The 13,925-nt window shown below is 38.6% G+C and overlaps 2 protein-coding genes across 2 annotated transcripts; one reads left to right on the top strand and one right to left on the bottom strand.

Annotated features, from left to right (window-relative positions):
• Window positions 1-6,548: 6,548 nt before the first annotated feature.
• On the top strand, window positions 6,549-8,489 carry LOC120259864 (adenylate kinase isoenzyme 6 homolog). The gene is made up of 3 exons (XM_039267317.1): window positions 6,549-6,800; window positions 7,788-7,933; window positions 8,038-8,489. Exons 1-3 carry the CDS (start codon window positions 6,606-6,608, stop codon window positions 8,231-8,233), a joined length of 537 nt encoding a protein of 178 aa, XP_039123251.1. The 5' UTR covers window positions 6,549-6,605; the 3' UTR covers window positions 8,234-8,489.
• Window positions 8,490-8,751: 262 nt separating this feature from the next.
• Window positions 8,752-12,698, bottom strand: LOC120259863. The gene is made up of 2 exons (XM_039267316.1): window positions 12,520-12,698; window positions 8,752-11,841 (listed from the first exon to the last, which is right to left on the bottom strand). The coding sequence occupies exon 2, from the start codon at window positions 11,680-11,682 to the stop codon at window positions 9,385-9,387; it is 2,298 nt and encodes a 765-aa protein (XP_039123250.1). The 5' UTR covers window positions 11,683-11,841; window positions 12,520-12,698; the 3' UTR covers window positions 8,752-9,384.
• Window positions 12,699-13,925: the final 1,227 nt, after the last annotated feature.

Below are 13,925 nucleotides of genomic sequence, written 5' to 3'. Positions count from 1 at the left end.
TCGTTGTCTCGACCGCGAGATTGCGATAGACAAAGTTTAGGGTTTTGTGCGAATCGTGAATCGGGTGAAGGGAGCGCCGCTTCAAGTTCACTTGGGCTCTCCGACGACGTAGATGGCGTGGTAACCTGGGAGATTCTACGTGAGGGGCTGAGGGAAGCACCTGATCATCGAAGTGATTTTCTTTTTCAAAGAGATGTGATGCTTGTGTTTGTTGTGATGAACAGCTGGCTTCAAGAAGCTTCGATGTGTTTATATACGCTTAGATGTACATCGCGATTGTTGATGTCCCTATTGTTTTAGTGTGTTAATGTCAGTGGGGGTCTTAGTTGAGTGAAATAATTAGGTTGTCATGGTTTTGTTATGGTTTTATTGTTTTTAAATCCCATTCTGTTGATGGCATTTACCCGAGTGATTGTGTTGTAGTTTAATTCCCAAACTGATTGAAAAAAATAGGAAACTTTCTTACCCCCAATGTTTGTCTTGGCACCGCCTCCCCATTTTGTCTATTCTAGTTGCATATTCAATTGAGTTATTAGTTTGTCCTGCTCCTTTTCTTTTTGTGTGGTGTGTGAAATAATTAGGTTGTTATGGTTTTATTTTTATTTTTTAATGCCATTCTGTTGATGCCATTTACCCAAGTGATTGTGTTGTAGTTTAATTCCCAATCGATTGAAAAAAATAGGAAACTTTCTTACCCCCCAATCATTTGTCTTGGCACCGCCTCCCCATTTTTGTCTATTCTAGTTGCATATTCAATTGAGTTATTAGTTGTCCCTCGCCTCCTTTTCTCGTTAGTGTGTTAATGTCACTGGGGGGTCTTAGTTGTGTGAAAATAATTAGGTTGCTATGGTTTTTATTGTTTTTTTGATACCCATTCCGGTGACTAACTTTGTCGCTTATTATTGTCTACATATATTTAAGTGGCCATTGCTAGTCTCAATTGTAGCCCTCAATTATAAATGTCCTGCTTTTTTTATGTACATGTTATTACCCCTACCATAATTGAGCGTAAAAAAATATTTTTTTGTTACACTTCAAAGGTCGATTTTTTTGTTTGTTCTTCAATTGATTGTGGCCAAATGATATATGCCATATGATTTAATTACTTCCTAGTTTTTTAGTTTTAGATTGTGTCTACATAGTTTGTTTTTAATTAATTTACTGAAATGCATGCTTTCTTACAGTGCCAGATGCTGAATTGTTCACAATAAGGCTTCATTACAGATTGGATGAGATAGAAGGGTTTGCTGGTTACATAGATTATCGCTAGTGTCGACCAAATATCTAGGCTAGAACTAGTTAGCATGGCCAAGGAGTTTGGTTTTGGATGTAGAGGGCTTCTCAATTGGATGGTTGGATGGAAGGACTGTGTGGGGGTTTATAAGGAGATAAAAACCGATTTAGAAGCCTTAGACATGGCCACGTCCCTGCTGGGGAGTACTAAGGAGACATGGGTGTATATCAATCTTCCTAGTGGTGGCCACCCTTCGGATCATGACATTGGGACAACGAAGATGATCATGCAAATGTGGGGCTATTGAAAGATGTAGAAGATGATGGAGATGATATTATGGATGATGCAAAAATTGGAGGAAATTATAGTTGGTGGTCAAGGGAAGGAAAAGAATGTTGATGAAGAGTGGGATTTCCATGACTCTGATTATAGTTTCAGTGATAAATCTGATGATGAACCCCTGGGGAATGAAGATAGGTCACAAGAAGAACCCATAGGCAAGTATGGAGCACATGCTAGTTCTGACCTTGATGATGAGGAGGATTATGGTGATTCGCATAACTTATACCCTGCGATCTTCCACGATGAGGAAGATTTAGCTCCACCCAAGTGTAGATATCCCGAATTTAATGGGGATGTTGACATGGAGAACCCCCCATTTTAGAATTGGCATGAAATTCGGAGATTTCAAACAGCTCAAGGAGGCAGTCGAAATTATGGGATTAAGAATCGATATGTGATGAATTTTAGGCCAAACACCAAGAAGAAAATGCAAGGCCTATTGTAAGAAGGGATGCCCTTTCTACTTGTGGGCATCACCCATGGTGAGGGACAAAGCCACAAAGACAAATTAAAACAAATAGTGCTTGAGCACGCAGTGCTCTAGGGATCATAATAACAGTGCATGTCAGCTGCATCGGATTGCAAGGCATTATTTAGAGCAGCTCAGTAGTGCATCCAACTTGGAAAATAGCCGGATCATACAAGTCGTGGAAAACAAATCAAGAAGTAGAAATCAGCAGGCTTTAAGGCATACGTAGCTAAGTGTTTAGCATGTAGGTGATTTTTTTCTTTATAAATCTTTTGTTGTATTAACCTTCACATGTCTTCTAACCGATATGTTTTTTTGTGTATGGTTGTTGTTTTTCAAGGATCATTGATGGTGATGAGGAGACACGCATCCACATGTTGCATGACTATAGGTTGGAGTTGATGAGGACACATCCTCGGCTCAACTATCATCATCGACCGCAGTGAAGAAGGAGTGTTTCAAGGTATGTATGTCCTGCCTTGCCCCTCCGAGGGCTGGTTTCCGGCAGTCAGAGGAAAATTGTGTCACTTGATGGATGCTGGCTCAAAGGATTGTATGGAGGCCGCTTATTATCACGCTGGGATAGATGGCAATGATCGCATCTATCCCATAGCATGGTCTATGGTCAACAGAGAAACAAAAGAGAGTTGGACCAAGTTTCTACAAGTGTTGAAACAGATCCGAGGATCACCGATGACCAAGATTGGGCATTCATGTCGATGCATGTAAGGTGAGGAACATTCTTTTATTAAATCTGTGTAAGTATTTGCTTTGATGTTAATTAAATCGTGTGTAAGTATTTGCTTTTAACATTCTTTTTATTTGATTGGATTTGCATCCAATAAGTACATTAACAAACTGTTCTGATTTAATTTTCTAACAAAATTTTATTAAATCTGTGTGTAAATATTTGCTTTTAGTGTTAATTAAATTGTTGTTAGATGAATTGCTTTATTTATTTAATTGGATGCGATCCAATAAGTACATTTGTAAAATTGTTCTCGATTTAGGGTTCTAACATAATTTTTATTAAACTGTATAAGTTATTGCTTTGATGTTAATTAAAATGTTTTTAGATGAATTGCTTTATTTATTTGATTGGATTTTTCAACCAATAAGTACATGAGTTCCTTGTTAATTAATTTGCTCTTACCAATGGTTTCTAATGTAATTTTTTTCTTTCTTTTTTTATTTTTTTCTTGGCATGTGTTGTGATTATGGGTTGATGGGTATGGTTCACTTGATTATTTTCTACACTAGGGTTTGATGCCCGCACTAGTCGATATTTTGCCAAACAAAGTGAGCACCGGCATCTGCCTTAGGCATATTCACACCAATTTGAAAAAGAACTTTAGAGGAAAAGCCATTAAGGACCAACTTTGGTCATGTGCTAAGGCTTCTACCTTGTCGCCTTTTGAGAGAGCAATGGAGGGGTTGAAAGGGATGTCGTTAGGGGCATTTGAGTTCATGAAAAAGATAGAACCAAAAACATTGAGTAGATCACACTTCCACACCCAATTTAAGTGTGACATCTTACTAAATAACCTTTGTGAGGTTTTCAACGAAAGAATATATTAGAAGCTAGGGTTAAGGGGTTATTACAATGAACTAAAATGATAAGAACACAATTGATGAAGAGGATCCAAAAGAGGAGAGATGCCATGCATAGGGTGACAAACCACACATTGCCCCTAAGATATTAAAAAAAGCTTGAGAAATCCAAACAACATAGTTGGTACTATAATACTACATGGTCGGGAGGGGACAAGTACCAAGTTGTTGGTCCTGATGGTCAATTTGTGGTCAACAAAGCAGAGTCCAAGTGTTCATGTAGAAGGTGGCAGCTTTTAGTGGGATCCCTTGTAGTCACTCAATTTCAGTCCTCAGACATAATAGGGAGAAGCCCCGAGGACTATCTTGACCCTTGTTACAAAAGTCAAGCACTTTTCATGTCAACATATAGGCACATCCTTCACCCTACTCATGATAGGGATTCTTGGCCAAGGAGTGATCATCCTCCCATCATCCCACCACATCCAATAAACAAGAGAAAGGGCAGGAAAACCATGCTTAGGAGAAAGGGAGTTTGGTGAAACAAGTGGCTACAACAAGGGAAAGGTGAGTAAGAAAGGTATGAGGATGACTTGCAGTGTTTGTGGTGCACAAGGCCACAATAAAAAGGTTCCATGAGGTGGACTTCCCTTCTAGGCGTAGGGAAATTCATCTAACATAGGTACACCAAACCACCACAGGTGAGAATTTGCATTGTTTGTGTTAATTACTATTAGAGTTGTCCATGAGTCCGATGACACCTTTATGTGTTTCATCGCAGCTTTTTACAGCTCTCGCTTTGTGGTGCATCATATGGAAAATCACCTACCACACAATTGCCAAATCCACAAGTGGAAGATCAGGTATATGAACCTCTCAATCTATTTTGTAACTTGTGTTGTAGTAATTAATTTTTTTGATTAGTTCCCCTAATGGCTCAATTGCGTGCATTCAATACACATACACGTAGATCTCGCAGGATGCAACAGTGACAAAAGCGCACTCAAGTTAGGGATAGCAAAAAAACACATGTAAGTTAATTATTTTTAGAATATTTTGAATATTGTTGTAATTTTTTATTATTGATAGATTGGATTAATTCTACTTTCCAGCAATTTCAATATAGACAAAGACAAACAATCAAACCATTACAACCAAACTCAAGTTAAAAACAAAGAAGGGGGGAATCCAATGCACTCCGACATGTGCCGACAAAAAGAGGAAGATCCGGGTTGCCACTGGGGGTTGGAGGCCATCGACCAATTACCATGAGAGAGTTGCTATGCAACTACAACCGCAATCTTATTGGTTCAATGAATTTTTGTATAGAATTTTGGTGCTTCAACGGTTCTAGGTATGTTGTAAAAATCGTAATATTTTGGAAAAACTGCTTTCCGAATGTCGCTCAATTTTTGTAAACCCGCGACTTAGAATTCTCAGAGGCTTGGTATTATGTTAACCTGCATATGTATTTTGGTATAGAATTCTGGTACTTCATTGGTTCTATGTATGTTGTAAAGACTGCAATATTCGGAAATAGCTCATTTTGTAAACCTCGCAGACTTAGAATTCTGCAGCTTTGGTATTATGTAAACTTGCAGTATGAAAGGGTTAGAATTCTCTAAACCCCGCACACAATTTTTGTAAAAAAATTATTACCATTGAATCAATAGCGATACAAACTTTTTCAATTCGCTTTTATTTTTCTCCGCTTTTTCCGCTTTTGTCACCGCAATTTTCTCAGTTTTTCCTCACTGCTTTTTGCAGTGTCCAGGTGAAATCTTTAAAATTTTGAAGTGAGTCTTATGCATTCAGGTTGGAGTGAGTTAATATTATGTAAACCCTCGCAGATGAGAGGGTTAGAATTCTCTAAACCTCGCACACAATTTTGTAAAAAAATTATTACCATTGAATCAATAGCAGACACAATTTTTCAATTCGGCTCTCCGCTTTTCTCCGCTTTGTTACATGCAATTTTCTCTAGTTTTTTTTCTCACTGTTTTTGCAGTGTCCAGGTGAAATCTTTAAAATTTTGAAGTGAGTCTTATGCATTCGAAAGTTGGAGTGAGTTAATATTTGGTTTTTTGTCAAGATAACATCGCACCAAAATAAAAATTCATACTCAAATTCAAAACACAAACACATCAATTCATTGAAATCCTACCTTCATTGTTGTGGTACATCAAAGTTATTTTTAAACTTAATCAATATGAAAGACAACACATTACACAATCGAACCCTCGAATCTATACCCCGAACTCAAAGATTCCAAAGATCAACCATGCTAAGCCCGCAGATTGAATCAACCGATATGATTTGATGTGCAAAATTGTGGGACTAAACAATATGATCTTGCTCCCCTAAAAAAAGAATTAAAACAAACAAGAAAAACACAAAAACAACTTCCTCCTTCCCTTGAAGTCTAGGTTTTTGTGCTCTCTCAATTCACTCAACCATCCTCCTTCTCCGCATCTATATTGCCCGCCTCTCTTCTCTAATGAGAGGAATTGCATCTCGTTTTTCCCAGTGGAGAAATGATGAAAAATCCATATTGCCTCGACCTCCCTCTTCTCGGATGAAAGGGTAGTCCAGGTGAAGTCCACATGGTTATTGGTCGATGTGGCTTTTGCCTGGCGTGGCAACAAAAACAATGCCCTAAACCGCCACATCGCCTAAATGACCGGATTTGGTCGGGGTCACCCTGCATGAAATAAAAACACAACTTTGGATACCTTTTTGATACAAATTAAAGGTGGGATACCTTTTCGAAAAAAGGCATAAGATAGGTAACCTACCAAAAAATTTACTCCATTTTTCACCAATGAAGAGTTTAGAAACTTTTTTTTTAAGGGGTATATAAGAAAATATGACATAAGGAGGCACCGAGAAATATCTGGGATTTCAAGGGGGTAAATGAAAAAAGTAATGTAGGATTTGAAGAGCTCGGTGCCCCCAAATACTCAATACTACCCTAACCCTAGCTGTAAGCACAGGGTTCAATCCTCTCCAATGGCGGGCGTCGGGAGGACGAAGCCGAATATACTAGTGACGGGGACCCCAGGGACGGGAAAGACGACGACGAGCTCCCTAGTCGCCGACGCTACGGGGCTCCGTCATATCGATGTCAGCAGCCTAGTCCGCTCCAAAAATCTCCATGATGGCTGGGACGAGGAGTTCGATTGTCACATCATCAACGAGGACTTGGTTGGGAACCCTAACGCCAAGATTCCACTCAATACCTGCTTAATTATTGTCTTTTTGTTCTGAATTTCATGTTTTATTCTGTGCAATTCGAGTTAATTTTTTTCTCAAGTGATGTGCTTGGAATTTTTCTTGTTAGGGTTCTTGATTGAGTGAAAGCTTTGATTTTTAGGATCAAGAGAAGTTGGGTAGAGTGATTATCCTGGTCTTTGAAACCTTTGATCTAGAGTTTAGGTTAATAGTTTTTTTCTTTGGGGAAAAAAAGGTGTTAATTTGTGGAATTTGTGAGCTTAGAAACCATATCCACGGTGAGGTTAAGAGAAAGAAGGATAGGGTGCCAGGCAAAGCAAGTGCGCCATTGGAGTTTTACTTTAAGAGAAAGATTTGAAAGATGATGCTGAGAATTTGGTTTATCTGCTTTGAAGGTTCTTCAAACAATACTGAAGACTGCTGTAGGAGAAATTGACTTTAGCCTCATACATACATACATAGGTGCATGGTGCAGCACAGTATGGTTTGGTATCCGTTTCTTCACTCTTTGGGAAAGAGAACATGCTTGCATGGATAAAGCTTAGATAGATAGATGCATTGTAATTTCAAGGTGAAAGCATTACATGCGAGATAGATGATTCTTAAGATTTGTTTCCAAATCTTGAGGATTAGAAGAGTTTTCATCAGCTTATGGTGACTTCACTAGTCTAAGGTTCATTTGTGATTGGATTATGCGTCGGTGTGTTGGAGGAGATGAGATGCCTGTTTTCTTTAAGTGTCATGGCATAAATATGAAGTTTTCATGGGTCCTTAACTATTCCTCCCTTGTTATTGTGGTCTTATTTGCTTTGTTTCATGGTGAAGCTTCCCCCATTTGTCTTTAAGATCAATTTTTGTGTTTAATGAATAACTTGAGACTTAAGGGAGAAGTATTACATAAGTTGCTAGAGCTGTTCGTTGTTGCTGTTGGGGGGTTTAACTTTATTCCGGGTTTTGCAGGTTTGTGATGAACTAGAAGACATGATGGAAGTTGGTGGAAACATTGTAGATTACCATGGGTGTGATTTCTTCCCTGAGCGTTGGTTTGACTCTGTAGTTGTTCTTCAAACTGACAATTCTATACTCCATGATCGCCTTACCAGCAGGTGATGATCAGTCCATATTCATGTTTGTTCACATTTTGTTGTTTATGTAACTCAAGTTTTCTAATAGGACATGCTCGAATAAAATGCTCTCTTTATTTATGCAGAGGTTACATGGGATCAAAGCTTACAAATAACATCGAGTGTGAAATCTTTCAAGTACTTCTAGAAGAAGCAAAATCAAGTTATGCCGAAGAAATTGTAGTGGCACTCAGAAGTGATTCCGTCGAAGATATCAGCAGGAATGTCACAACTTTAACAGATTGGGTGAACAACTGGAGACCAGTGAGCAGGTCCTCCTGATGCCCTTATGTTTCGAGAGAATAACAAAACCCGTATTGTGGTATGAGCTCTGGGCGGCAGGATATGTTTGGTTGCCATATCTAAAATTAAGGACAATAAGAGTGTTCCTAATGTACGGGTTCCTTATCCTTTCTGTAGAAATTACCTTGTTGATTTATTAAGGTGTTGGTTCTGTTTTCTGGTTTAGGATGTGATTTTGTTTGCCAAATTTTGACATTGTTCGTCTTTAACTTTCAGTTTAATCTTGTTTGTGACTTTTGGATTGTTATTTTCTCATTCCCAACAATGATCCATAGACAAATTGACAAATAAGTCTTAACTGACAAATGTAATGAAAAGGATAACTAAAATCGAAGCAAAGTGAAACAAATATACAAATGAACAAGTATAATCCTATGCTTCTCAAAAAGCATTTAGTTGCTTGATAAAATTCCTCCTGCTGCTATAAATATAAGCAAAACCTGGAAATCTCAAGTGTATCTCACACATATGGCCCTGAACATTGAAAGCAATGAAAATTTTCCTGCATAACTGCAAATGTAACTTGAAAGCAATTAGAACAAAAGATGCCCGGTGATGTTACTGTTCTTTACATGGCGTCAAGGAAAGTAATACTAGAAATTGTATAAATTTCAATACAACACTGAAGAACTACTATGACAATGAGCTTATATCCTCTTATAATCAGCAATGTCTTCTTGGTATTTTAATCATAACCACGAAGTTCAAAGGATGCTCAGACTATCATAAACAAGAATACGACAACAAGCAAATGAAGATGCATGATATGCATCCAGGAGGAACATAAGCAGCTTCTCTGTTGATGAAGCGAGTTGCTGCAACCAGTAAAACAATGGAACTAACCTTCTCCAACGCCAGATTCATTCAAACTCCAGTCAATGGAATGATCAAAATGCCAAGTATCCTCAAATAAACTCCCAATACCTCGGTCATTCTACGCTAGCTTGCAGAGCAGACAAAACTTAGGTTAGTGATGCCCACCAACAACTATCACAGAACAATCTTTCATCCTGGGACCATATTGCTGTCATTGGCGAAACTTCAGCTCTGAAGATGTTATATAGCCATGAACAAATGCCCGGCATGAACCAAAAGTAACAAGTCAGTTAATATAGCAAAAGAATCTTTGATCAGCTAACTGGCTGTTGTTCATCAGTCTCCATTGGCTCATCTTCCTTAACTTCTGTTATTACCTGTAGAAGCTCCACTGGAGTAGCTGCTGGGTCTAGCTCACGGCAACCCTTTGGAGCATTAGGAGCTTCTTCACCAGTGAGAATATAGGAAGGAACCTGATGTGAAAAACGGAACATTTCTTCTTTTGGGATCATCCTGGTTTGTTTTGGGTCCATGTGCCGATGGAACACTGTTTTGAAACCAGCAACCTTCACTAAGGGCGTGACAGACACACCCTGCTCCTCATTGTAATCATCCAGCACTTCCACCATCTCATATTTGTATATCACATCATCAGTTGTGTGCTCATTCCAATCTGGCGACCAGTTTTTATAAACAGCCCAGATTTCACCTTTCCTCGGAATAATTTTTATAACTCCACGTGGGCCTTTCTCCCACTGGACCTTGTGAGAAAAGATGTTGACTGTATCATTGACTTCATATCTACCAACTCTGAAATCCCCACATGTCTTGGCAAATCCAGAGCCAACCCAGTTCAATGACCCAAATTCACTGTTGGTCTTTGACGTAAGAAAACTCATGCGAATCTTAAATGGCTTCGAAGAGATGACCTTTTGAACCAGGGCATAAAAACGAGGCATCCCATCTTCACCATCATATGTAGCCCATACCTGATCACCAAAAAAAGCTTTCTCTGAACGATCTTTGTCAAAATCATGAAAATCTGGATCAGGAACATCAATTGACACAGTTCCAGTTTTTTCCTTCTCTGAATCAGAACTTGGATCATTGGAGGAATCCTTCTTAGTGGGATCTTGCTTATCAGCAACGTCATGAATGTCTTTCTCAGTAGAATTCCCATCCACAAAAGCCGCAGCAGATAATTTGCCATTATCATTTTCTTTTGGTTTCTGTTTATGTTTTGCTTTCTCCTTTTCTGCTGACTTGGCCGCCGCAGCAGTGTTCCATTCTTCCAACTTCTTTTTAATGCCAGCTTTAGCTTTCTCCATAAGCATACTTCGAATGTCCAGTTGTGCAGTTTCTCTACTCAAGTTATATGGCACCTTAAATCCCTGGAGAGTGCTGCCAGATTTTACTGTGCCTTGGACCATTTGTTCTGACTCGGTCCCCACATAATTAATCCCAGAATCATCCGTTATACTTCTTCGCCTCTTTCCAGGCCTATCCCGATCATGCCCGCTGCCACCAGCACCCACGCTAAAATTACCAGAAGTGCTAGTACTATAGTTCCTCTTTGAAGCATGATTTCTTCTCCTGAGAGACTCCTCTCGTTTGGCCGCTGCCTGTGACTCTTCCCGATCTCTTCTCACTTTCTCATATGTCTGATGAACCACATTTGCTGCCTGAGCAGCAGCAGCTGATGAAGCATTTGCACTTGCAGCCCCAGCAGTCCTGGAGAAAGGGCCCCAATTGTAGTTTTGATTGGCATACACATCATAATTAGTTCCATGCTGGTAAACAGTGCTTCCTGGGACAGTGTTCTGATTTCTACCTGCATCATAAGTGTCCTTGGCAGAGGAATTATGGTTCACATTGTGATGCTGAGAAGCTGACCAAGAAGCATTGCAATTATTCCCATTGCTTGGAAACCCTGTCTCTATAGCCAGAAAGGGTTCCTTGCAATTTGGACAGAGAAGATTGTGATTGAGATATATTCTCAGGTACTCATACTGCATTTTGCAACGGTGGCACGAAGTCCAAAATGTGTCAGCATTCGGAGGACGAGGTGGCACTGCAGCAGATCTAGAGCTACTGTTACTCTTCTTGTGAGCTCTTGCATGGGATTTAGTTTTGCTGGTGAAATTATAAAACCCATTGGCATTAGGAGCAGAGTGATGATCTCTGTGAGCTTGGGAAGCTTTCTGCTGGCATCCTTTCACAGTCCTCTTCTGATCATAAATTAATTTCCTGCTCCTATCAGACAGGACACTCCAAGCCTCGGAGATAAGCTGGAATGCACCTTCCGCACCTAAAGACTTGTTCTTATCAGGGTGAAGTTGGAGAGCTAGCTTCCTGTACTGTTTCTTCACGGTTTCCTCGTCCGCCATTGCTTGGACAGAGAGAATGGCATACCAATCTCTCTCACCATTGACTTTCAATTCCCCAGCAATGTAAACATCCATAGTCGAGATCATCTGGTTGATGCCTTCAAGAGCAGGAAAGAGATTCTGGGCCTTCAGAGCAAACTTCTTTGCACCCGAAAAATCTCTAGCATTGAACTTCCTTTCAGCAATTTCTTTAGCCCTAAGGGCCTCATCCCTATTGCATTCCATTACCTGACCTCCTTCTCAGCCTTGCACCAGAAATCAATACAAGCCCGCAACAAACAAAAACTTAGCTTACACAAATTGTTTCAGCCTAAACTTGTTGACCACTGTTATGAAGAATTTTCATGGTTGAAGTTGACAGCCTCTATCAGATTCTCTCAAATCCTAAGTCATAAAGACAACAAAACCAATGATAACACTGACCACGAGCTCAAAAATAAGCAAAAATGAAAGAAAGCACGAAAGAAAGAAAAAAATAAGGCATGCGAAAACAGGATCAACACATATAAATCACAAGATACAGCCTCCTCCTTTCTCATCAAACCCTAATTTCCAGAAATACGGACATGAACAACAAACAAAGACAAGATCACAATTTTCAAGCAATACCATACTAAAAAGGGATCAAGACAATCAAGAATAGAAACTGAAGCGCTATATAGCTAAATTTCCAATTAATCCAAAAAAACCTCCAAAGAAACCAACAATCAATCACCGTTTGTACCATCAAAACCATAATTCTCTAAGAACTCTACTCCTTAGAAGTATCACAATGTAGCAAAGCAGCAACCCTAACGAGAAGCACCTCACAAACACCACTCAAATTGCAAAACCCGAGCATAGACTCAACATCCAGCTCATACACCATGTGGGGAAGCCGATCCACAGAGATTAACACTCAGCCAAGCAATTGAAAACCTCAAAAACAAAAATTTTCAATTATTTTCAGCACACAGACCCTAGAAACCCTACAAAACCCGATCTCGCTCCACAGACGTCGACATTCAGTAAAACCAGATTCAAGAGAGAGCACAAGAAAAGCAGAATCGCGAGATAAATTACCCATTTTGAGAAAATCCACAACGTCGGAGTAATTTGACTTGTAACGCCGCCATTGAAGCATCTCCATCCCAATTTTCCCACCCAAATCTGAAAAAAATTTGGGGGAAAAAAGAGCCTCTTTTTAGTCAAAACCCAAATACCAAAATACTCAGGGGGGAAAAAGAGAGATGCTCACTTTCCTTTCATTTTTTAATAAATAAACAATTTTTGCTAACCCTAACCACCTTTTATACATCTACCCTTGCAAACCCTAACCAGGGTTAATTTCTAACCTATGGCTAGGTTTGTCATTTTTCCAAATATAGTAATTGATGACACATTTAATAATTATATTATCAAACTTTATATTATTCTTTTTTTTTTTCACTTAATTAAAATTTTTTTTTTAAAAAAAAAGTAAAATTATTAGCATAGTGTATAGCACATGAGAGGAGTATATTCATTTGAGTCCATTGATAAATATCATCATTTGTGGGTCCCACAAATTCGGTGAGGTTGTGAATGTGTGGGAGTATTTTTTTTCTTTTTTAACCCAAGGTTGATGAGATTTATTCTTTGGGTGTGGTTAGATTAACCAGGGTATTGGGTTAGTTTTTTTAAAATAATTTATTTAATCTATTAATATATTATATATATGTATTAACTCTTGTTTTAGGTTGGGAGGGGAAATTACATGGACCACCCAAAAGAACCCTAACTCCCCAACATGATTGGTGCCACATTGGTGGCCTTTGGGCCCCACCACCTTCATTGTTTCTAGAATTCTCTAATTTTCATTATTACTCTTAATATATTAATTAAATACATATAATTTTTACCATCTTTTGTTAAATCATAGATATGCATTGCTATCACCCTTCTAATAAATTAGTTGGTCTTTTATTCTTCTCTCAATTCAAAGATCGAGGGTTCGAATCTATGATTTGATCAGTATCGAAGTAAATTTAGTTTAAACTGTTTTCATGTTGATGCTAGGTTGTTTAGTGTTTATATGGTCAAATTCAGTAGAACATGCTGCAATGAGTATGCTTAATTGACAGAAATTGATAATTCAAGCAGATATTGGATCAGCAACACTGTGTAATTTGAGGAATTGAAGTGAATTATTGCTGAATTCTTCATGTTTGATTGTTTTTGCATAATTGAATTCAGAAGAACATGATTCAATTAGTGTACTTAAATGACAGAAATTGATAATTCAAGCCGGAATCGGATCATTTTTTCTGACTAATTTGAGGAGTCAAAGTGAAGTGCTGCTGAATCACTCATATGTTACTGAATTTTCAGCAATATGACTGTTCTTCAAACGGGAATACAAAATAGTATCGGCTAACTCAATGAAAAATGAGAAATGGTATGCCATTTACATCTTTCTGAATAAAAATGTATAGCAAAAGTACAAAATC

The sequence above is a fragment of the Dioscorea cayenensis genome, chromosome 5 (assembly GCF_009730915.1).
Source record: "Dioscorea cayenensis subsp. rotundata cultivar TDr96_F1 chromosome 5, TDr96_F1_v2_PseudoChromosome.rev07_lg8_w22 25.fasta, whole genome shotgun sequence".
Lineage (NCBI taxonomy): Eukaryota > Viridiplantae > Streptophyta > Magnoliopsida > Dioscoreales > Dioscoreaceae > Dioscorea > Dioscorea cayenensis.
This window is presented reverse-complemented; position numbering and strand designations above follow the sequence as displayed.